Below are 24,973 nucleotides of genomic sequence, written 5' to 3' on the forward strand. Positions count from 1 at the left end.
AAAAATAAATAAAATTTAGTGGGCTTGTTTTCAGTGTTATTCACTATCTACTTAGTTGAAGAGATCCTAAACATGAGTGATCTGCTTTACAGTAAAAAAAAATAGTTACTACTATAGTTACTTACATAGTCACTCATCTTAAGAATTTGAGAAAAGTATGGTGTGGTACAGCCATGCCACTGATGTGTTATGAGGGGACACAGAATAACAGAATGTATTGTAAAATGTGAGAGGTGGAGACTGCTGTGATAATAAAGCCATGTATTATATGCTAAACCATCCTTTTCTCCACCACCCAGCCGCATGAATGGCCCTCGTGGGTGTGATTCACGTAACAGGAGGAAAGAGGAGAGAGGTGGCAGAGAGAGGACAACAAAGGAACGGTACTTCCAGCCCAACATTAGCCCAATTCTCTTAATGACACATTGTCCAGGCACAGCTGCTTTATCATTTCATTATCATTACAGCCTGTCTATCACAGCTTTACTGTATTGTATTAAAAGAGAAGAGCAGATGGGGCGGAGGGATGCAGTGTACATTAGGCTGATTGTATGTGTATGTGTGCGAGACAGGAAGACAAAGAGCTTCGTTTGATGAATAGCGGGCATTGGAGGCGTCTGTGCCCTTTGCCCTGCGCCCACTGGGGGTTCTGTCAGGTGTAAGCTGAGCCCTGACACCACTAAAGCCGCCTGGCACGCTCCCTCCACTACCTCCAGCTGTACTGTGACCTCTGATTTACAATGCCTGTCTACAGATAACTTGGAGTGATAAATTCCCACTTTAAACAAATAATACATCAATTTAACATTCATATTTTTTCCCTAAGCCAAAAAAAAAAAAATCCATTAATTAAAATCCAAAAGAGATTCTAATGCTCCTTGAACCTACCACATCTCTTCCCACCTCAACCTTCATCCTTCTCGTTAGGGTGGGAGCAAGGGCGGCATGGCATCCGCGGTTCGGCCATTTGGTCATGTGATAAATGGGAGTAATTACCTGTAGACGTAATTAACGAGGTCCAAGAACTGAGCATTTAACTCCAGCTCATCGGGGAAGCGCTTCTCTATGTAGGTCATCATCTTCACCAGCAAGATGGACTTCTCACGCAGGTTGGGCATCTGAGAGTAATTTGGTAAATAGAAAGAAGTTAAACCATTTGCACAATATTTGACAAGTCTAGTTTATTTAAAGGTGCACTGTGTAACTATTCTGAAGGAGGGTCTGACCCAAGAGAGGTCATTCCACAGTTTGGCATTAAACTTATATCTGGCTATCTATTCAGTTACAAATGTTATTATTTCTCTAAAATATATGCTTGTCTCTAGGGTGATAGCTTCCCTGGAAGGCCATATCTCCATGGAAACAAGCATGTGGCTGCCCTTCCATAAAAATTATATAGTGCAGTTTTATACAGTTGCTTAGAATATTTTTGTAAATGTTAACACACACAGCTCATGATTAACATAAAAAAACTTCATCTCACCTGATTCGCAGCCATTGGCGAATTGTTTTTCACCCACTCCTCAACAATTTTGACCACAGCCCGGAGGATTTTAGGATCAGGTGACTTCTCGATGAGAGAGGTTAGAATGACCTGGATAAAGTTCTTCCTCATTTCCATACTCATCACAGAGAGACGAGTCTTCACCAGATCCAGGCTCAACATAACCAGCTCACTTGTCACTGAAAGAGCGAAAGAAGCAATCAAAATCTAATGTTAGAAACTATTTGTGTTTCACTATGACAAATAACTGTGCTTGCTAGTAGGAGCATATTATAGAAGATAGATGGCAGTGTATCTTTGTGAGTTTTTCACAAGAGAAACAAAACAACTTGATCTCTCAGCTTGGAACTAGAAGAGAGCACCCGCCCAGTGAAAGCAGACGATCAGAGGAGGGCATCTATCACAAGACTGGAAACATTTGTGAACATGAATGAAGGCCTGAGTACAGTATGTGATTGAGTCTTTTGAAGCAGCTTGGCATCGCAGAGATATCACAAATGTAATCAGGAATCAAAGGAAGATCATGTAGCAAGTGTGTGTTGTAAGCATTACAATAAATCAAAGAGTTTGCCGGGACAGAATAAAACAAAGCTTAGGCAAGGCAGCACAGCAAGTCAACTTCAGCTGGAGTTGGCAGTAACATCAATACATTTCAATACTATAATATGGAATATCGAAAGAAAATTATTTTAAGTATGTGCATATGTTATGTTTTGACATTTTCTTCATGGGATAAAATAAAATCTGCCATGTCCCAGTAGAGATATATTAATATATCTACAGCTCAAAATTAGACTATTGTGTGCAGTAATAATAATAAACTGTTTTTATCAGCCAAGAACCAGGTAATTAATGCTGTTAGCATGCTAGATATTGTTAGGGGTGTGATGGCAAAACTCCAACCTGACCTCTGATAATTGTGAAATGACCTTATAAACTTTACAAATCGTAATAATCAGAATAATCAGAATTTAGAAAAGTGTTAACAAATATGGGAAAACGTTTGGATCATTGCATACAGCTGAACAATTAAATAAATCAATTTTTACATTTAACATTGTACCTTAAAAATCTGGTAGAGTGCCTCTAATAAGCAATATCTATAATCATCTGTATAATAAATATGATTTTTATTATTTTTATCAAGTTTTGCCTTTTCTAAAAATTATATGACATTGTCCAGGCATTTTACTGGCACAAAGAAATACGATTGGCACATCACCATGACAGTATATGCTTAAAAATATCAGTATCTATATGTTATGTTATAATATAATATAATATATAATATATAAAGTTCTATTTTACTCAGATTATTAAAACAAGAACAGAACAAATATAATGGTGTATGCCTGGCACACTGGCCAGTACCCCTGGACCTGTACCTGTGCTGGTCTCTGTGACCCCTGGATTGGCCTGCTGGGGGCTCAGGTGTTCCCGTACCATCTTCTGCAGTGAGCGCATGAACACAGAGATGAGCCGGTCGATGTAGCTGGCATTGTAACTGCAGGCCGACTTCAGAATCATAAGCGTTCCTGTTCAAATAGAGGCACAGAACAGAGGACAAAAGTGAGGACACACACAGTCTCAGCGTGTTAAAGAGCAGCTTTTACAGGAAACAGAGGGTTCACAATGTTACCGAGGAAACGGATAGGGATGAGTAATGGTTCTCCCTGTAGTGGGTCCACATGGGAGAGCAAATGTTAAAATGTCATGCTTTGGCCGGACAGTTGCAGAACATCAGCAGGACCTCTAACACAGGGGCACCCAATGCTTTTTACTGACCACAACTGCTTAACAGGGAGCTGTATCCAACTCTATTATCTTTACAATGTTTCTCCAAAGACACACAGTTATTGAAAATAGGGCTCATTTTGAACACAACCATAACATTTTAGGGGCATAAAGTAAAGTTAAACACTCCCAAAGACATCCTTTCACAAATCGTTGGGTTCTGGCCATTTTTACCATCCAGCTGTTAGCTCAAGCACTAGACCCTGTTGGCTTGATTTTTAACTACATATGCTAATTGCCCAATGTGGAGAAAAAAAAAAAGAGAAATCCCATGATAAAAATAGAGCACATTTTACCGAAAAGTTGTGTGGGGTTTGTGTTGCTTGTGGCTTTTTCATAGTTGGTAAGTCCCTCGTAGATAACTTTGCCCACAGCAGCGTACAGGCACTCCAGTTCTTCATACTTTGATGCTACAGTAGATGAGCCTGTACAACAAATAAGACTTTAAATTATATATATTACACAACAACAAAAAAATTCACACCCAGAGACTGAACCAGACATATTGGTGTAAGAAATAAACACAGACACACCATTAACACCAAACTTACTGGGCTCAGTGGGGAAGATACTCATGAGGCGAGAGAGGAGGGAGTGGACTGCCCGCAGCACTTTAGTATTGGTACAGGTCATGCACGCAGCGATGCCCCTCTGGAGAGGCTTGAAGTGGGCCAAGATGGCGGGGGACTGCAGCACGGACAGGAGGAAGCACAGGATCTCCAGCCCAGTGCAGATGTTGGAAATATTGGCTTGGGCTGGCTGTTCCTACACACAAAAGTGAAAGATATATTTGAGAAAACCATTTGAAATAAGTCTGTTCGATGAAATATAACAGACTACCGATTAAACTATCATGGAAATTAGATAATTACTTTTAAAGACAAAAATGACATAAAACACAGCATGGTTGTCTTTTCTAGCTTGGAGAAGAATTAATAAAATGTAATATCTGTAAAAATGACCAATATTTTGTGCCAATTTTTAATGGAAATAAAACGAAGGCTGTATGTTTATGCAATTACCATAATAAAAACAAGACATTACACAATATCAGCGAGAATATATTTTGTTAGTCATTTTGTTGTTTTTCTCAAAAAATGTATTATAAATTAATTCATAAATGTAACAACAAATACAACATAAATTTTACAATATTGATAAACATATGGAAGTAATCGTTATTTCGTTATTTGCCTAGATGAATATATCAACCATTCCTAAAATAAATAAATAAATAATATATCAACCATCCCTAAAATAAATAAAATCTTGGATATAGAAATGCACACGCACAATCTACACACACACACACACACACACAAAAAAAACGCTTCTATTGAAAAGATAAAGCTGATCAAATCACCAGTAAATCCAAAAATCAATAAAAAGGTGCATGGGGCCCTAATTTTGTCTCAATTGCAATTACTGTTTATGACAATGGAAAGACCAAGAGGATAATCTTGGCCAGACTTGTTCCAGTAATCTTGCCTAATGAACAAGGTGACTCTGTGTGATAAGGGCCAAGGTAGACATGAGGTCATATTGATTCAGTATGGTATTAACACAATGGCAGCGTGTCAACTCCATGGATGTGTCTATGCCTACAACATGTTTTGTGGCCCTTTGACACGGCCTCTCTTGGCTCCTAATCACTGCCACGCCAGATAATAAAACTCAATCCGATTTGGAGCGTTGTTCATTAGCCTGAGTGAGATGGTGGGTGAGGCTGCTTGTATATTCGGATAGGCGCGAGAGCTACGGAAAGTCTAGTCGAGGCAGTCCCTCGAGATCTGCATAGGTTGATTGGGGGTGTGCACGTACATGTCTGAGGGAGAAGGCTTGGGCAGAAGCAACGATCCCCAAAAGAGAACAAGGGAAGGACGTGACAATTGCGAGCGCTCCCTGATAACCTTGTCTCCGCAGCGGCGTCGGATTCAGACCGGAGAGATGAGACGGGGGAGGGTCGAGGAGGGGGTGAGAGCGGATAAAAAGAAAAGAAAAAGAGACCGCGATAAGAGAGAGAGAGGGAGAGGGGCGGAAGTGCAGGCAGGAGGCAGTTGGAGATGTGGAGGCGCAGTGGGGTGATAGTGGAGCCAAGGATGAGGAGTTCAGAATGGAGGGGTGTGGGGGCAGAGCAGGGAGGCACGGGCCAGAGCAGAGAGACCGGCGTTATCGCAGCGCTGTCATTATTTTGTCATTATGGCAGTTGGCGCCTCTCTTCATGTATTTCCGATAACAGACAAAAGACTCGGCCACGTAAGAGCAAACACTGAGTCGGAGCTTAAGCAGGGCTGGAAACTCTTTCAAACAAAGGCACATCGTAAGATCCAGGCTGAGTAAAGTTGGAGCAAAAATAACAACATAAAAATATAGTAAAGTAAGTAAACTCGTTGCAATCTTACTTTAAAATTATAGCTTCCAATTGTGCTTAGATCATCTCATTTATTGATGTTTCACTTGCATTATTTTTGTGTAGTATTTTGTGGTAACACATAATAATTATGCTTGATTATGCAAAGAATCATGATGATGGAAAAGAAAGATGAAAATTACTACCAAATCTACTGACACATAATATATTTAGATGATCATGTTATCGTTTATTATTTTGAAAATGCTATATTACCCGAAAGTAACGTATCAAGAGGTTTTATAAGTTTCACTTTCGTTTTTGGTGAGTCCTGCCTTCCTTTGCTTCCCATGTTGACTAACTCCCCCTTCAGAGCACTATCACAACACAATCAGCGTGCTTTCTACTAATGAAACTACTGCACAAAGCAAGTTATTGTATATATGCTAAAAAACAATCAATTTAGCATAATATTTGTACATTTTAGTTCTAGCAAACTCTCATATTACATTTTGCCCCACATGTATATCCATCCATGTCTGCATGACTATTTAATAATAACTTTAAATTGAGTGTTTGTTACACATAATAAAAAAATACTGAACAAATAATTATGGAGAAAAACAAACAATGCAGCCAGAGAATGGAGGAATCATTACCGAGAGCATATGCCAGGATCTTACCACTGTCATGAGCAGCTTGTCAAACCACTGCAGCTTGAGTTCGGCGCGGGGCCACATGTCGGGCCTGAGGGCAGTCTTCATCAGGCTGACACAGCGGCGGGACAGCAGCTCCCCCGGCGACCCAGCCACATTGGTGCTGTCATTCACCTGGACAGGGCGAGAAGGGTTAATATCATTATGGTGTACAGAGTCAAGTACCCTTTATGGACACTGAGAGGAGAGGTGTCACAAGTGAGGGTGGATGAGAAGGGCAAATAACATGGATGACTTCTAATGTCTTGTTCTCTGGCTCAAGAATTCATATTTGAGAATCCAAAAGTGAAAGTAGGGCTGGACATTTTTGCATATCTTAACAAGTGTAAATTAAACTTAATCAAATTGAAAATCTGATGTGATTCCAAGAAAATCATGTAAACATTTTTTGGCATATCGCTCACCACTAACTGCAAGTCATCCAATTTATTTGCAACCAACTATTTGGAAACTATGGGCATACATTGTTACAAGCTTGGGGGGGAAATACAGATTTTAAATAAGAGACTCCCTAGATATTTTTCCTGATACATTTCCCTGGTTTGATCCCCTTGGCTCATTGGGAAGGGACGGTTGGGTGATCTGTGAGAATGGAGCCCATCCAAAAATAAGCAGAAAAGTCAAGGTGAGTTAAACCTCCCTGGTCTATTTGGGGCATCTGACCAAGGTTAGCCCTGTCACTGGACCAGGAGACATGTGTGGAGGAGACACAGAGGGGACTGCAGCGTGCCATGTGCAGTGATATGTTCCGGACAGCCACCAGGTGCGTCCTACCTTCAGCGAGGAGCCAGGGATGTCCTACCTGGCAGGCGCTACGCATGGCAGAGCTGTGTGCGGGCTGATGTGTGTAAGCACGGATTAGCTGGGTGATAATGACTGTTACCTGGCACGCAATCCTGATGAGGAAGTTGACCACAGTGTCCGTATGTTGCTTTTCCACAGGTTTAGTGAGCATGGTCTCTGTGCCAGGCAGGGACTGACTGCGACCAAATACCTGAAGTATGAAAATATACAAATAGATATTATGGATATACTGTGACAATTGCAAAAAGGTGGACTGCAGTAAATTAAACTACTTTCTACCACATCTGTAACACATCCTAACTTTTTCAATGAATTTTTCACCGAAAAAACAAACGTGTAAATATACAAATCATCTGCTGTGTTTTTGATATTCTCATACTGTTAAGCGTATTTAGTTGCCTCTACAGTCCCTGACAAAAGTCTTGTCGCTTATCCATTTTGTAGAAACAAAAGCTTATAACCTGACTTTAAATTAATCGATTGGTTTTAGAAATGTCTCATATGAAAGCTAAAACCCTGCCAAATTATGCTCAATATACTAAAATAAATTTGCTTCACTGAAGAAAGATTGATCATTTAATGAACACAGAAAGGTCAGATTTTGGCAAGACAAAAGTTTTGTCACCTTGTCATATGATGCACCCAATCCTAGATTACAGCCTCACCTGTGATCAGTTACTGATCAAGTCAATTAGTGGGTGTGTATAAAAAGAACCCCAGCACACCAGACCTTCACATCAACTGCAACTTGACCTCTGACAACATGCCTAAGATCCACCCTGAGACCAAAGTGTTAATTATCAAGAGGCTGAAGACCAGATCCACTGCTGAGGTGGCTGACACCTTCAATGTGTCTCAGCGTCAAGTACAAAGAATAAGAAAAAGATCTGAAATGACTGGAGATGTTTTTGACAAGCCCAGGTCCGGCAGACCCCGCAAGACAACTGCTCGGGAGGACCGTTTGTTGATTCGAAAATCCAAGGCCAGCCCCTTTTCCACTGCAACAGAGCTCCCCCAGGCCTGGTCACCTCAAGTCCCTGTGTCAACCACAACAGTTTGTAGAATTCTGTCTCGAAATGGCCTCCATGGTCGAATCAGTGCACAGAAACCAGCACTAAACAAAAGGCAATTAAAAAACCGTGTGGCATTTGCCAAGGCCCACAGCCTGCTAAAAGGATGGACACTGGAAAAGTGGCAGAAGGTGGATTTCTCACATGAATCCTCGGTTGAATTACATCACAGCCGCCGCAAATATTGCAGGAGACCTACTGGAGACCACATGGATCCAAGATTCACCCAGAAAACAGTTAAGTTTGGTGGCAGAAAAATCATGGTCTGTGGTTCCATCCAGTATGGGGATGTGCGAGACATTTGCAGGGTGGAAGGCAATATCAATAGCCTAAAATATCAAGAAGTATCAGCTACCTCTTACATTCCCAACCATAAAAGGGGTCAAATTTTGCAGCAGGGTGGTGCTCCATCACATACTTCTATCTCTACATCAAAGTTTCTCAAGGCGAAGAAGATCAAGGTGCTCCAGGACTGGCCAGCCCAGTCACCAGACATGAACATCATTGAGCATGTCTGGGGTAGAATGAAAGAGGAAACCAAAGAATCTTGATGAACTCTGGGAGGCATGTAAGACTGCTTTCTTTGCTATTCCTGATGACTTCATCAACAAATTGTATGAATCATTGTCGAACCGCATGGATGCAGTCCTTCAAGCTCATGGAAGTCATACAAGATATTAAATATGGATCTCACAGCACCACTACTTAATTCACTGACGTTATGCAACATATTTTTGTATTTGAAGTAAATTATTTGTTCAATTTTCTGTAGGCGACAAAACTTTTGTCTTGCCAAAATCTGACCTTTCTGTGTTCATTAAATGATCAATCTTTCTTCAGTGAAGCAAATTTATTTTAGTATATTGAGCATAATTTGGCAGGGTTTTAGCTTTCATATGAGACATTTCTAAAACCAATCGATTAATTTAAAGTCAGGTTATAAGCTTTTGTTTCTACAAAATGGATAAGCGACAAGACTTTTGTCAGGGACTGTATGTTGCAATTTGCTCTATAAATATATATTGATTGATGGAAGAACTGCTTCTTTTTTGATGAGTTTGCACAACCCCCAATACAAAGTTCTTTACTTCATATTATTCATTGGACCATTCTTTTCTGAACCTCTGGCACATACTTTGACAATAGCACTACTTTCTAACCAGAGAAGGCATGATGTGTGATGTGGCTTTTTGTGGAACACCATTATGCACCACACTCGGCTTTTTGAGTGACAGCTGATGGAGCTCACCGTGGAGGCAGCCCCAGTGGCAGTGCGGAACCTTTTGACGTCTTGTCCAGTTGCCGCGGCGTCCCCTGTCAAGGGCCCTCTTCACCCCGACACCGCTGGTCCCCTCTCCGCCCGCACCCGTGTCAGCCTCGGTCTCCGGCTGTCACATAAAAGGAGAGATTTACAGTGCCATCTGCTATTGGCGCTTCTGATAAAATCTATGTTAAAGAGTTAACTTTGTGTGGGAGTTTTGGAGACTTTTTAGCCCTAACTAACTTCTGCAGTTCTCCAGCAAAGTTCCAAGAAGATTTTGGGGTGTTTGGATGGCACATACTTTTCCAGACTAATAATTCTTAAAAATCATAACAATTAGTCTGTTGATAAGAAAATACTGTTTGGCACACAGAATAACCAACATTATAATAAAAAAAAGAAAAAAGATTAGTTCACAGTCCTTGCAGCTTCTTATTAAAAACAACAATAGTTTAATTTTTTTTTAGCTTACTCAGTTAGATATAATTAACAAAGTCATAACTGGGGGTTGATTAGTTGATGCTTTACCTGTTGATCTTTGATCCTCTGCAGTTCCCACTTGATGATCACCTCTGCTAGATCCACAGCCAGTTTCCTCTGCTCTATGGTCACACTGGGAGTGAATCCAAGTCGCTGCATGGCACTGATCATGTGCTGGACCAGATGGTGGCGTACCGGATAGTATACCTGAAAAGATATAAGTAACATATTAACAACTAGAACTACATAGTTAGCAAAGATCTTCACCTAGAAAATATTAATTGACTTTCATGGATGAGGAAATGCAACCTAAGAGATGTACTAGTTAATAAAACGGTAAATGGTCACATTTTTATATAGGGCTTTTCCATCTTCAGGGCATTCAAAGGGCTTTACATCAAGGAACCATACACCCATTCACACACACCAATGTACACAGACACGAGGGGCAAGGTGGGTTAAGTGTCTTACCCAAGGACACAACAACAGCATCTGTGGGAGCTAGAATTGCACTGCCAACCTGTGGGCCAGTGGATCTGACCGCTCAACCAATGATGTTTTTATGTTTAGAGGGGGATTTGAACTGCCAACCTTCAGATCAGTGGACAAACGCTCTACCAACTGCTACTGCTATCCATAATAATCTCACTCTGGATATTAGCAACGACTATCTTGCAGCATTAGAAAATCATTGACCTCACACTAACCAGACTACAGACAGAATAGAAGGTTACTCAGAGTTTCAATGACTGGTTGATATTCCACACACAGATAATTCAGTGGGACAGTCCTGCATTTTGATTTCCCAAAGCAGGAGTGGCAGATGGTGTTCAATGCCAATGGCCGAGTTGAAAATAAACTGCAGTGGTTCACATGAGGGATGGGCTCACGGGCGACGAGCAGCAACTATACAGAACCAGCCACATACAAAGTCCGTATAGCTGGGAGCCTGCTGTAGGCACTCTCTGCTTGGCCGTTTTATCTACACATCAAATAACCTCAATCTCAGAAGGCACAAAATGGAGATATAAAAGAAAGAGCCCAATGATGACCAGCCGTGCAGTGAACTTTTGAAATGGTAAAAAAAAATAATAATAATAATTTTTAAAAAAAAAGCTGAGAAAGGACAGAATATTGTGACTATGATGAATCAGACTAGTATAATGTAAAAACTTCTGTTTAACTTATACAATTATTGTATTATTGTCTCTATAGAGATGTTATTGCATTGGTTGGATTTTTCACAAGAACAGCATTAAACTTATCTCCATAAAAACAAGATGGTAACACCCCAGGGGCAAGTAACAGGGCGAGTGTGGTGTAGGGTGGTCAAAAAGATCAAAAAGCAGATACTAATCGATACTAAAATTTGTATCAAAACCAGATATTCCTTTGAGTAGGCACTGATATTGGAAAATTTACAGAAAAATTTGAGCTTTCCCGTACATTTTTAGTTTAATTTTGAGCTTTATCGGTACTTTCTTTATCTTAGCATGAGGTCTTAGAATTCTACATTCTATTACTAAAAAGTAGTAATATCTCCATGGAGGAGCCGCTGGCAGACCCTACAACATTAAGAAAATACAGTAGCTTTGCGCCTTTAACTAATGATAAAACATGTTTTTGTTCTGCTAAAGCATTTAAAACACTTATCCATACTGTACTGGCCCTGTTATCCACCATAGCATGTGTATGTGCACTTACATGACTTATGCATCAACTTTGGGGCCACTAAATTAGCAAGTTCTCAAAAGTGGCGCTGCTCCTTAATCTCAAGGACATGACGACGCGCACTCGGCCTGGAGCGTTGGCACTCCAGAGGCACTTGGCTTCATCACAATCTGAACTGGGACTGTGGAGCACTCCAAAACGCACGCGGACAAAAGAGCGAGAGATGAGATGTCTATCTGAAGGCTGTTGCCAGTGTCAAAGAATATTAAACCTTCTCACTTTGAGGGTAATTACAGTGGATGGAGCAGGACTTCATAGCGCCTTAATGACGGAGTGGTTTAGCCCTGTCCATCATGCGCGCGCACACACAAACACACACACAATTCTCCTGTGTTTCTATATCCAACGCACGCACAAGTCTCTCATCTGTCTGTCATTATCTCCTCCCCAGTGTAATTATGCTGATGTGATTACATTAGATTAGTCATCTGGCCCAGTGCGAGCAGCCTGTCAGCGAGATACAGAGAGAGAGGGAGCGATATAGAGAGGGGAGCTGGGGAAACGCCAGTCTAGTGCTAAGAAACGGTCGCAGACTTTACTGACAAGGCTGCCCCAGAAAATGTCTCTCAACTTGGCGATCAATTTGTAGTGGTGCTGACTTGGGCACAAAATTAAAGATCTGTGGTCATTTGAGTGAAAAATGCAGCTTAGATTGTGATGCAAAAGAAAGATGGTGAACAGTAGCCTGGTGATAGTGATTAAAAATTTAAAGCAACAACAGACCAAATAGGAGTTGCAATTGTCAATATGAAATGAGGTGTTGCTAATTGATGTATTACACAGCTCATCAGACAGCCATAAAAATAACACAGCTTTGAATGATGTTCCCATTTGGATCATTATCTGTTACCATTTAGAGCACAATTTATAAGTTTACATAGCCATAACATTTTTTCTAACATTAAGTATATGTTTCTTCAGGTAATATTTCAAAGCATTACATTAAATATACCTTAAATATAAGAAGCAAATACAATCCTTCATCTTATTAGTCCCTTTTCACCATAGGTTTTTGATTTGCTGTAAATAAAACAGTGATTGATTGTACTCAAATTAAGACATTATAAAAGTAAACTATAACAATGGCTCACAGTTGCTGGGTTCCAGATGACATCACATCATTCTATAGGCGAATAATAGTTAATACAGATGAGGCAGCTAAAATAAATATTTTTAAAATGCAGTTTTCTTGTTGTAATACAAGAAGTTAATGGATGTAATCACTAATAGAAATCAGCAGATTCAAGATTTGTGAATGTACCTTTTGGATATTTCATGGTAAAATACTATGTGACCACAGGGAAAACTTCCATCAAAGAGTACGGCAACATCATATTCAAGAATCTGAAAACCACCAATAGTATAGAAATTTCTCTGGATTTAACTGTACTCAGCATTACACACTGGACCATTTCTGAAAAATTATATCCAAATTTGACTAGCAGACCAACTAAACCAACAATTACACCAACCATCCAAAAACAGAAATGTTAATGCCGAGATGAGGTACTGATCCTTACCCTGAAGTGCTGCACTATGAGGTGAAGAATGTGCACCAGCTGTGGTACAGTGTGTCCTTCCACTATGATTTTGCGTGTCCAGTGGGTCAACATTTGGTGTCCATCCTCCATCCGAGCAGGCACAGCCGGAGTCAAAATGGCCATGGCCTGACGGACAATGGCCCGAGCCTCCATGGTATGAGCCTTCAACAGGCTGTGGAAGACCTGAGAAAATAACAAAATTTGTGAGTTAATATAACATGGCAGATGGTAAAAATGGATTTAAAGCGATATAGTTCATACCTGTAGAACAATTTTCTTATGAATGGCGAACTTGGCGATGATATGGGCCAGTAGTAAGTGGCCACTGTATTTGCAAGCTGGGTCCACACAGGCTTTGGGCAGCAGACAGGGCCAAGCGAAGGTCATGAGGCGACGCAGTTTGCTGTTGCGTGACTTGTTATTGTCATGGATGTGGTGCGGTGCATGCTCCACCAGCAGAGTGGAGAACTGCAGCAGGCAAATCCGGAGCGAGTCCAGCAGATCGGCCTGCTTCTCTGGATCCAAAACCTGAGAGAAGATGATATGGTTAGCTTGCTAGCATGCTCAAGTTACACAAAACATACTCTACCAAATAAATGCTTATCTGAACTAGACAAAAGGTAATTTTCGATAACATTTAAACATATATTGATTTTATTCACAGTTAGGCAAGACATACACTATTACATTGGACTGAAAAAATAGGATAGAATAAAATATCACCTTTCTTGAACAGTTTTAGAATGACTGAGCTTTACAAAAACTATTATGAGACCACATGCATGCAGTATGAATTATTATTTTGAGCTGAAAATGTCTATTGTCTAAAAGAAATTCAAAAATAGATTATCAAAAGATTATCAAAAATAATTTTAGTATAGTAGCATATTTAGGTGTGTTCTGCCCTGTCTGTTTGCAAAAAAAAAAAAAAAAAAAAACAAGTATGAAAGATTAATCTTCAAAACAATTAAAGAATTTCTCAAAGAAATAGTAGTAACATATTTCAGAGACAACATAGACCATAGGAGAGAGAGGACAGCAGAGAGTGTGTGAGGAAATAGGTTTTAACCCGAGAGTAGAAGAGCCATTAGCAGCCATTAGTACTGCTGTTAGTCAGTGATGAGATCTGCCACAGCAAACAAACACGCTGACCTTTCGCATGGTCACACAGCGACATTTACACCAGACATTACTCTGTCTGATAGATGCGGCGCGATGGAGGAAAAGGCTAGGAGTGGGTGGATGAACGAAGCAATGTGAATGACAACAATTAAATCATGTAGAAATGGTTAGGTACTGTTGGGGAAATGGCACCATGCTGTGTGCATTGTGTCTGATGAAGATTGACAGGGAGAGATGGCGGTCTGATAGGATATTATGAGAGGAAATGCAGCAGGTAATGAAATCACATAGACTCGGGGACAAAGCTGTTGACTAATGAACAGAAGCGGAAACCAAACCAGGAAGGAGGCTACATGTTCTCAGTAACATCTCAACTTACTGCAAAGAAACTATTAAGACTACAGGCTTTGGGGGGGGAAAAAATCAAATTGACACTTTGATTAGATCTGCAATATATGATTTAAATATCATTCTGTTCAGAGTGTAAATAACTCCAGGAGCATTGACCTTTCGGAGAAGACTGAAATATGAACTGACAAACAAGAATCCTTTACATTTCAGAGTCCAAATGTGTACTATTGTCTTGGTACAACAAACATTATAAAAGACAGGATATTTTTTCTTTGCAGAGGAAATTCTATTATCTAAATAATTCCAGCTTTTGTGATGTAATAATTGCACCAACAAAACGTCTTCTGATTGAGTAGTATGTATTATACAAATACACAATGTTTTTGTACATATTTTAATTCAGTGTACCTTTGTGATGAAGACACTGGTAATGCTCTCGGGATTGTCTCCTTCGGGGTTGGGCGGTCCAAGCAGCTGCTCGCCTTCACCTTTCTCAAAACTATGCAGGAAGGCAGGGTTCAGGATGTGCTGCAAAACCTGAAGACAGAAAAAAATGTTTAAATCTTCAATTAGTCTTTGGATAAGAAGTCAATTTAGGCCGGGCACACAACTTTTCCTTCTTTAAGTTCCTACAAAGAATACCTGACGGCACTTTTGTGAAGGCACTAATCAGAACAATCACCAGGTGTGGTCTTTCAAAAAGGTACATTAAAGGAACCTGCAGTCTGGCACCTTCATGAGAGTAATTATGTGATGAAGTGGTTAGATTTTCTGAATTGGACAGTCCTTGCGTTCGGCTGATAACAACTTTAGATTACATAAGGAGAGGGCAAGAGTAAAGGAAGCTTAAAGACTTGACTGAGTCATAATATTTTCATATAAGCATAGAACATTATCCAGCAACAGCATAGCAAAGTGTCTTTTGATCAAAATACTATTCTTAATATGGAAGAATATCCATTGACTAAGCAATTGAAACTTGTTGAGTAAGATTTAGTATTTTTTAGCATACAGCCAAACGATGCATACAAAAATATTTTCTATTTACTATTACCTACTATAGTCTTATGTAATTAAACAGGACTAAAAACCTAAACTCAGCCCACAACCAAAGTTCATATTCATTTCAAATAGAACTGCTAAACAGTGCTGCTGGATAAAAAAGAAGGAGAGAGAAAGATGTGGGGTCTGAAGGTACAGGGAGCAGTGTGATATGTCTAACAGGTATAAACACATCAAACGCCACCCTTGCAGCCAGATGTTTTTAATCAGAAACTCCTAGCAGTAATTGGGGAAGTCTTTTGTGATGTCACCAACTACTGAAAATTGTAGAGGCCATTGAAGGCAGCACACATTTATATCATTTTTTAAATTTTGTTTCTCCTGCATGCCAACATATTTTACTAGATCTTTTTCTGTACACTGAAATAATTTCAGAACAAAATAGAAACCCCATTCAAAGCGGCAGTCAGAGATCCTGTGGAGAAGTTTTGTTTACACGTGTACCCCTGCAGTGGAATCTGGCAGGTTCACAATCTGACTGAAATACATTTGCTTGTTTTAGTTTAACACAGTAGTTTGATTCGTGCCACCTCAGAGAAAATGATGCTAGCACAGCGTGTTGGAGCGCTCCGTCTCGCTCCGTGTCATGTCGGGAACAAAGGAGGAAGTGGGGCAGAATGGGAAATCGCCATGCTGCGTGCCTCGTAAGTTCCATCCGCTGGTTTGTTTGTTTATCCGCCTGAAATATAATCCTGCCAATAGTGAAATGCTTTAGCCGCACCAGAAGAGTTTTGTGCGAAAGCTGTTGTGGAGCAGCATGAGGTCAGGCAGTGATTTATTGCCGCTTTCCTACACAGTCCCTCTCCTTCTCCATCTTCCTCTTTTCAATGTGAAATAGTCCCACTTTTGTGCCATACAAGCATTGGGACTTAAACCAAAGCGAGCGGATTTTTTGGCGAAAACGTACAGAAACACAGATCTGGAACAGCAAGATAATAAAATATGAATATTATAAAGATAGATATCTACTCAGACCAGATGATAGAGTGAGGGGGCAGCTCACAGATGCTTAAAAAGAAAACTGTGGGAGGAAAAAGATAACCTCCAGAGCAGACATTGTGCTGCGTATGAATTTTATGCAGATGTCTGACTGATTACAATTCTACATTATGTTTACTCTGACTGCAAAGATCATTATTGGAAACACAAACACCTCCAGGATGATTTTGTTACAACTGGTAAAATAAATAATGTCACAGACAATAGCACAGTGCATTATCTTATCCGGCACACAGCCTAACAAGCAGAACCAGTATGCGCGGAGGAGTTCATTAGGACTAAAACAATGATGGGGGATATGTGTGGTGAAAAATAAAATGTTAGAAAAAGAGCTATACATTTACAACTCTCTGCAGATTTATACATTATTTAGAGTCTACTGTATATTTTGCAGTGTGTTCCTGAGGTTGGAGCAGTGGTTTTAACACAGTGACTGTCCTCTGTTAGGTGGTGTTGGTGAGCTGCCAGTGCCTTCTCTATGTGTGCCTATGTGTGAGTAATTGGGAGTATTTGCCACAATGCCATTTGGTGATGTGCTCCAGTGCTGGGCCAGGCCTCCCCCACTGACCCATTGTGTTCAGCATGAGTGCAGCTGCTGCTCTGAGCCAGGTGCTGGTCCTGGTACAGCTGTGCACAGAGTATGTTTTTAAATGTGAGTGTGGGTGTGAAAGTGTGTAAGCATATGGGACCGTGAGCTTAATTAAAAAGCAGCCTGAATGATTGTAATGCTTACTACAGCAGGTCAGGTAGAGAGGACAGAGGCATTCATCTGTGAGCCTCCAAGGGGCTACAACCTGAAACCCATGACCTTCTAGGCTCCATCAAATAACTTCTGCTACAAAACACAGCAACCAGACAGCTCCCTGAGCATATGCACTTACATATACTTAATAATCAACTCATCACAGGCTCAGCTTGACAAACTCACAGAGAATGCCAGAGAAAAGCCACTGTATTTATGCCTGCTCACCTAAAACACAGACTATATTTGGCAGAACAGCAAGCCCAGAAGTGTCAACTCTAAAGGCTAAACTATGAAAGTCATTGTCAAATTTCCAAGTCCCTGTGGTGCAGTGTTTTAATTTAATTTCTCTGCTCTGATTATTTGAGTGCATAGAGGATACCTTTGCTTTGAGCTCATCATTGAAGTGAGGGTCACTGAATTCAACAAAGCGGAAGAAGAGGGCTCGTTTCTGGGCAATGGAGTAGTTCTTGGGAATTTCCTCTTCCATGTATTCCTTTAGGAAAGTCATGTTGCACAAGAAACGCCCTGTGAAGGCCCGCAGCAGCTGGAATAGCAGCTCAATCTCAGAGTAGTTCCTTCTTCAAATAAGAACAACAATTTTCATTAACATGACAAATGTTCAAAACTCAACAGGTAACTGAATATCATATATTTATCTGAATACATACTTGCAATAACTAAGAAGGCAATAGGCCAGAAGCTTTGGCTCTTTCCAGTTGGTGGCAGCCATATTGTCTTTGCGGTGTCTTTCCTGAAAGGCCTCGCTCACCCAGACCCGTCTGAGCTGGCTGACCAGAGAGTGTTGGCCTGCCAGCCACCCTTCATCATTCTTTACAATGATGCTGATGATCTGAACAAAGAGTTCACAACAAAGGGTTCAATGATGCAAACACATATGCATCAGTCAAGCTACTTATCAAAAACTACCTTGATGGCCTGGAACTGTAGATCCAATCGGGCAGTGGTGGTGGAAGGGGATCCAGGACGAACGGTGGCTGCAGTACCAGCAGGAACCAGGAGGGGGACAAAACGATTTGCATTAGATGCCAACACATCTCTTAGTGGCTTGGCATCTTTGTGTTTGAGGAAACTCTGGATAAGACAGGACAATAAGAATAGTAGTACAAAGCCATAGCTCCTGATTATGAGCTCATTGGGCAGGCATGTGTGCTGACCATAAACATGCGGCTCCATTGAGGGTCGTTGAGAGTGGCCTCCATCATGAAGAGCTCCACGGTCTGAGATGGGTGCCGCGTCAGGAACTTGATCAAAGGCTCCCTGAACGGACTGCCAGCCTACGGCAAAGACAAACAGCAGCACAGGGGTGAGGGGAGGCAGCGCATACCTCAAAATTATGGTACACAAGCCAAATAGCATTATAATAATATGAGATAAGGAAATAATGATGTGAACACTACTAGATTATTTGGAAGGAAAAAAAAAAAGACAAAAAGAATTTGATTTCAAAGTATGAAAGCTGTGGTGTGACATTATAAAAATCTTTCATAACTTCAATGTGATGTAATATTGGTATTATATGTGTTAATAATAACTGATACTGTACAAACTATTGTAGAAATTGTATTACTTTGAAACTGCATTTAAATTTGCAAAGATTAGAATACATTTTCACTTAAATGCCAGTCTGTCTTAATAAAAGTGCAGTTTGTTGCTTGCATTAAAAGAAAGCTGCAAGTTCAAGCATTTAGGTCCAGAAGCTTACAATCTGAATATTATGAGAATAAAGATTCACATTAATACCAACATTATCCAGCTTTGCCAGTATCAGAAAAGTTAAGCTTAAAGTATTTGAGTGGCACCTCTATAAGCATGGCTCGCTCTGTCTTCATCACCACCTCGAGCAGTGGCTTCACCAGGGTCTGGGGAGCGGCTGGGATCAGGTGGAAGAGGTTAATGATTGCCGAGCAGATCTTCATCTCCTATGAACACAAGCGGCAAAACAGGGAAGAGGACACCAGGTGAGACATGGACAGAGCAAATGACACGGAACGGACATAATCTAAAACTGTTTTGATGGGCAGCCACTGTGAAAAGACATGACGAGAACTGACAACTAGTAGATAAAACTTTTGACAGCAAAGCTACAAACATTTTACAGAAATACATATGTTGTCTCTTTTTAGGAGATTGTAGACAAAACATTGATAACAGAATGTGAGACCAACTTTCTCAAAAACATTCACAGACACAAGGACAGGAAAATATGGGGCAACTTCACAACATTAGTCTGATTGAACAGCACGACATTGGCTTGATTAAGCTTTACTTCACTGACAGAATCACCAACAGAGGGCGCAACACCAGGTTACATCTCACCTCAACGCCCTCCATCGCAGGCTATACCAGAATGGGGAGACAATGAGCAGAGTCAGCACAGCATTTTGTGTGGTTGTGTGGAGGTGTGTAGTTTCATGGGAAAGACGAGAAGATAAAACAGGGCCAAATGACAACAGAACTTTAGAGAGGAGTTATTTTGGGAGTTTTGCTGAAGTGTTTGATAACCAGGATGTAGTGTGTTCAGAAATGTTAGCCGCGGCATCCTTGACATTTAGAGGAGAAAGTCTTTTTGATAACTTCACAATAGATAAAGTGCTGAATACAGACTGTGACATTTGTAACTTCCAGTTCTTTTAGTTCTTCAATTTCCTTTTTGTGTTGATATTTCATAACACTGAATCAAGACTGAATTTTATTGTATTAGTGGTTTGAGGGAGGCGAAACCAAACAAAAAATTTAAATGCCGTTTGCTGCTTTTGAAACTTGGGTCAAGCTAGACAATATGACTGAAATTATCTGAATAATAGTAATAATATTTCTCCAAAACAGCAGAAAAGGCTTGAAAGAGGGTCAAAATACATCTTTTTCAACAGATAATTTAATGTGAAATGGGATAAACTTGTAAACAGGGAGCTCTTCCATAAGCAGAAGCTATCCAATTTTTCCCTTCCATCACCTTTTTGTGCATCTTCACAAGGTTATCCGTCGGGGTATAATGAGGAGAAGCAGCACAGGGCCCAGCACCGTCTGTCCGGCGCCTAATTAATCATTGATTGTAATATGGCCGCTCAAATCTTTTGGGAGGGGACCACACAGCAGAACAGAGGTGTGGACTACATGTGATTGTGGTTTTGTGTGCATAGAAGGCCGTTCTGTCCCTCTGGTGAGGTGTCAGCAGAACAGAGACCAGGTAGAAAATACAGTCTCCTTATGTCACTTCTTTGTACAAAGTTTGAGTTATTAAACAAGTCTGGAATATAGGGAGGAACTTAGGGGGATACTGTACAATGTTATTTTTAATTAGAAAATGTAAGAGGAATTTACATTTTCTAAATTAAAGCAACATATCTATGGCCTGGAGTATTCAAAGTTAGTTCCATTTCATCCATACTGATTGCTAGAGGGCCATCAGAGTTTCACAGAAGTGTATAAACTGTTCTGTTCTCTACTTTTTGCCAGATTCAGAAACATCAGAATGTAAACTGCTAATTAAACAGAATTAATGTTTATACTCACACTGCCATCACTGCGCTGGCCTCCCTTGTGCGTTATTACCACCACCTCCATCCACTTCCTCAGGTGTTGCTGACAAAACAATAATTTGATTAGTCAAGACTCTTATAACTAACAAATGCAATTAAATAACACATCACTTACCATCATCTGGTCACAGAATTTGTCATTAAATGAGTTGGGGAAAAGGCGTGTCACAGAAGTCAGACGGTTCACCACATTGAGGGTCAGGCTGCGATAATCTCCCAGCATCATCAGCAGGGGGCGCATGTGAGTGTGGATCTGGTCCACTTCAATGGTGGCACCTTCAAGGAACTACAATAGTGCAAAAGATAATATGTTAATTTTGATGAAGAAAAGGTACATTTTAGATTGCCAGCTGCCAAGTGTAGTGTGCTCAGCAATACTGTTACAAGGACAGAAACTGACCGATCCAATTTACCTTTCTCCACTAAATCCAATTCCTTGAATCCTTTTTGCTCATTCCAAATTCTAAACGTCAGGTCCTATTTCACTGCATAAAATATCTCCTTCTTTCTACCTTTGAGCCATCTGCTACAGCACCACTCTCACCATGTAATCATCATTCCTCTTCTGCTCAATATGATATCCAGTATCCTAACCAAACTACCCTCTCTGACTATCATCATCGTGCAGCCATTATAGCACCATTTCAAATCCATACATTACTAACGAAATACAAAGAAATGTTATTTTAGGTGCAATCACTTTACTGCTATGAACTGAACAATCGGCTCGAATCTCCAGTGTGCATTGATAAACAAATTATGTCTACACAGAACTCTACAAGACCTGTACTTGGCAGTGTCCTAGTTCTTACATGGGCATCTCTATTAAGAAACTAAAGGCCAGTTAAAACGGGAGCATGGTCAGGAGGTAGTGTACAGTGTAAACAAGCGAGCACATATATGCCTGGACCAAAACACAGCTGACACAGGAGCACGCCCCCCTCACAGACAGGAGCGAATGATGCATGGCAGCCACATTCATTTTCCTCTCAACGCCGGGAACAAACACTCCATCCTGTATCGATCGGGCCGTGGCAATGCTCATTAGTGCTAGCAGGGCAGAGACAGAGAGAATGGGAGAAAGGAAAGGGAAAAAAATGGCTTAGGATAGAATAGTGAGGAGGAGTAATGGCGCTAAAGAAAGAAAATGAAGGACACAAAAATAGGAGGTGAATAAAGAGCTCGAGGTGGATTGGTATTGGCTGAAGAAAATATGGATGCTCTGGTCATTAGATACAAGGCTGGTTCGGGATGGCTATGATTAAGTACAGAGAAAAAGGTACGAAAAGATAAATGGGAAAGAAAGTGTAAGGATTAATATTTCGGCTCAACATAAGAAATTTACATTTTAAAAAGGTGGTGTATGTAATTTTTATTGGACTAACTTTCCTGACTCATTCCTAGCATCTGCATTAATGTTCATTCAGTATGATGAATTTAATTTGCAATTTACAACTTCAGAGGCCAAGTCGGGAGTTTGGAGGTCACCGTAATACTAACAACTAGCATGCCAACAATGCACTTCCTAATTTATGGAGACTTTAGTAAGAAAATGCTCTATAATTAGATGCAGACAGCACACAGCAGTCTTATTTTGACCCTAAGGGCTTCTTTTGCAATACATCTGTACTGGCGCAAAACACATGTTATGTTTTTACATGAAAATAACGGTACAGAACCTAATTTTGTTCAAATGTAAAGGTCTTAGCGTCTAATAACACTGTATATATTCACAGGCAATGACAGTGGGAAATACCAGTAGATGTTACCCTGACCTTCCTCATGCATGCCTCTCCAGCTTCCTGCAGCTCATTATTTGTGGAGTTGAGGGCCTTGAACAGAGCCGCAATGATCTTTTCTCTGGACTGTGGCAGGTAATTACAAGCAGCCAAGGCATCTAAAATGGGGGAAACAATAAGAATTTTATTACATTTCTGCTGAAAAAAAAAGTACATGGAAGATGTGCTTATTATTAAACTAGCCCAACTCACTAAGAGCAGCAATGCGCAAAGGAACCAGAGATGGAAGGCTCTTGTAACAGGGAAGTTTCATCAAAGCAGCGTCCTCAGCTTCACACAAGTTTAACAGCTAAGAAAAATTTATACAGAACTTGATTAAACTTCTTCACAAACACATATAATTGTTTAAATCAAAGCATTTGTAATCCATACCTCAGTATAAAAGACCTTGTGCTCCATGACATTTAAGTCCATAGTAAAAAGGCGTGGCTGAAGAGTGGTGCAGAACGTGTTGCCTTCCATCAAACCGATTTGAGCATTGGCAGGCTGGTGACGGAGGAGATGTTTCTTTGGAGGAACCATGTCTTGCAAAACCTGAAGAAAAGGATTCACATGAGAATATTAATAACATGAATGTCATTGTCATGAAAATTGTTGTTGGTTAATTACCTCTTTATGTGGCTCCATGATGACAGTCACACTCTTCCCGGTGACCTGGGCCAACACCTGCAGCGAGTGCATGGCCTGTTTCCTCACAGTGGAGTTGGGGGAAGTGACCTCCCGCACCAGGTCATGGGTCACCATGTGGAAGGACTTGTCCTGAGCAGCTAGCAGCTCCTCACTCTTCTCCTCATCCTTTAGAGGGGTGGCACAGCGCACCAGCAGCTGCTCCAGAGTGGTTTTGGCCATAGCTACAGCACCATTTGAGACCTGCACGAAAATCAATAAGTTACAAAGTACAGTGGTATGAAGTAGACTTAAAGTGGAACAGCAAAGGAGACTTATAGTTGTGTCATGCTTACTGTCAAAACAGTGGTGAAGATATAGGTGTCCTATAATGCACTCTTACCTCTCCTGTGAGGTCCATCATGACAAAGAGCAAAGCTTTGAGGAAAGTCAGCTGATTCTGTAAGACCCAGACCAGAGGCAGTCTCTCCATCAGGAACTTGATAGACACCACACCTCCAAGCTTGGCATACCAGGCCTGCTCATAGCAGCAGGCACACAGACGCTCCACTATGTAAGAGAACAGGGGCAGCTGGCAAGCCTATGGATAGGAATGAGTACATGGTGAATATTTGATATTAACCAAAAACAACTAGTTTGACTACTAGAGAAAGAACTTCATAGAAAAGCACGTTTTATTAAAAATGAGGTACCCTTTCTTTGGAGCCCAGGATGATGCTGGCCACATCAAAGATGACCGCAAGAGCCACCTCTCCGATCTTACAGAGCTCCTTCTCTTCATAGGCCATACAGATGGCTATGGCATCAATGAGAACCAGTGGGTCCATGCCCTTTGATCCATTCTCCTCACTATGGAACATGGCTGTGCTGGGCTGACTGCCAAGCTGGTAGCAAGGCAGCAGGAACGGACCTGCAGCAGGGGAAAACACTTAAATCAACAAGACCCTATTACTATATTATTCATTTTTATTAACGATGTGTCTCCTCCTTCTTGTTAATACATTTTTAATGCAAACATGAGTCACATTTGAATGTTTTTGTTACATTAAAGACTAATCCCTTGGTTAAACCTTATGCTAATATTAGCTGTAGAGCCCCTTACCACACTGTTGGGCCACAGCGACCATAGTGTAATGCCGTATGAGGCTGGCCACGAAGGGCAATGCGCTGGGCCTCAGGTCCTTTATCACAGCTGACATGAACGCCCCGGTCAGGGCCTGCTCAAACGTCCTGCGGGCCGGTGTGTCTTGTGCTTTGTAGCGGTGAGAGATGATGACATTGGGGATCCACTTCTCTGTGAAGCTGATGGAGAACACAGATTTGACCATATTAACATTTCACAACATCGGGATTAAAATGTAGCCAGCCCTCTCCGTTTATCTCATTTTTCTATTCATGCTCAATACTTTCTCCAGACTAAAACAGCAGTGCCTCCCTCGTCGTGCCCTGTTGGTATT

General features: G+C 40.8%; 1 protein-coding gene across 1 annotated transcript in view; it reads right to left on the bottom strand.

Moving 5' to 3' along the window:
• The window catches only part of trrap (transformation/transcription domain-associated protein), a 70,963-nt gene that overhangs the window by 35,961 nt on the left and 10,029 nt on the right, over positions 1-24,973 (bottom strand). The window contains 27 exon segments of the mRNA XM_055149973.1: positions 997-1,118; positions 1,484-1,683; positions 2,890-3,039; positions 3,595-3,723; positions 3,850-4,063; positions 6,332-6,478; positions 7,248-7,358; positions 9,488-9,547; positions 9,549-9,626; positions 10,028-10,186; positions 13,231-13,434; positions 13,513-13,779; positions 15,133-15,261; positions 17,910-18,108; positions 18,199-18,380; positions 18,458-18,622; positions 18,706-18,825; positions 19,351-19,470; positions 21,065-21,133; positions 21,206-21,376; positions 22,866-22,987; positions 23,082-23,178; positions 23,262-23,423; positions 23,499-23,759; positions 23,899-24,096; positions 24,209-24,426; positions 24,619-24,818. Of these exon segments, the coding sequence (XP_055005948.1) occupies positions 997-1,118; positions 1,484-1,683; positions 2,890-3,039; positions 3,595-3,723; positions 3,850-4,063; positions 6,332-6,478; positions 7,248-7,358; positions 9,488-9,547; positions 9,549-9,626; positions 10,028-10,186; positions 13,231-13,434; positions 13,513-13,779; positions 15,133-15,261; positions 17,910-18,108; positions 18,199-18,380; positions 18,458-18,622; positions 18,706-18,825; positions 19,351-19,470; positions 21,065-21,133; positions 21,206-21,376; positions 22,866-22,987; positions 23,082-23,178; positions 23,262-23,423; positions 23,499-23,759; positions 23,899-24,096; positions 24,209-24,426; positions 24,619-24,818 (4,254 nt within the window).

The sequence above is a fragment of the Boleophthalmus pectinirostris genome, unplaced genomic scaffold (assembly GCF_026225935.1).
Source record: "Boleophthalmus pectinirostris isolate CB_2022bp ecotype Guang Dong unplaced genomic scaffold, ASM2622593v1 HiC_scaffold_14, whole genome shotgun sequence".
Classification (NCBI taxonomy): Eukaryota; Metazoa; Chordata; class Actinopteri; order Gobiiformes; family Gobiidae; genus Boleophthalmus; species Boleophthalmus pectinirostris.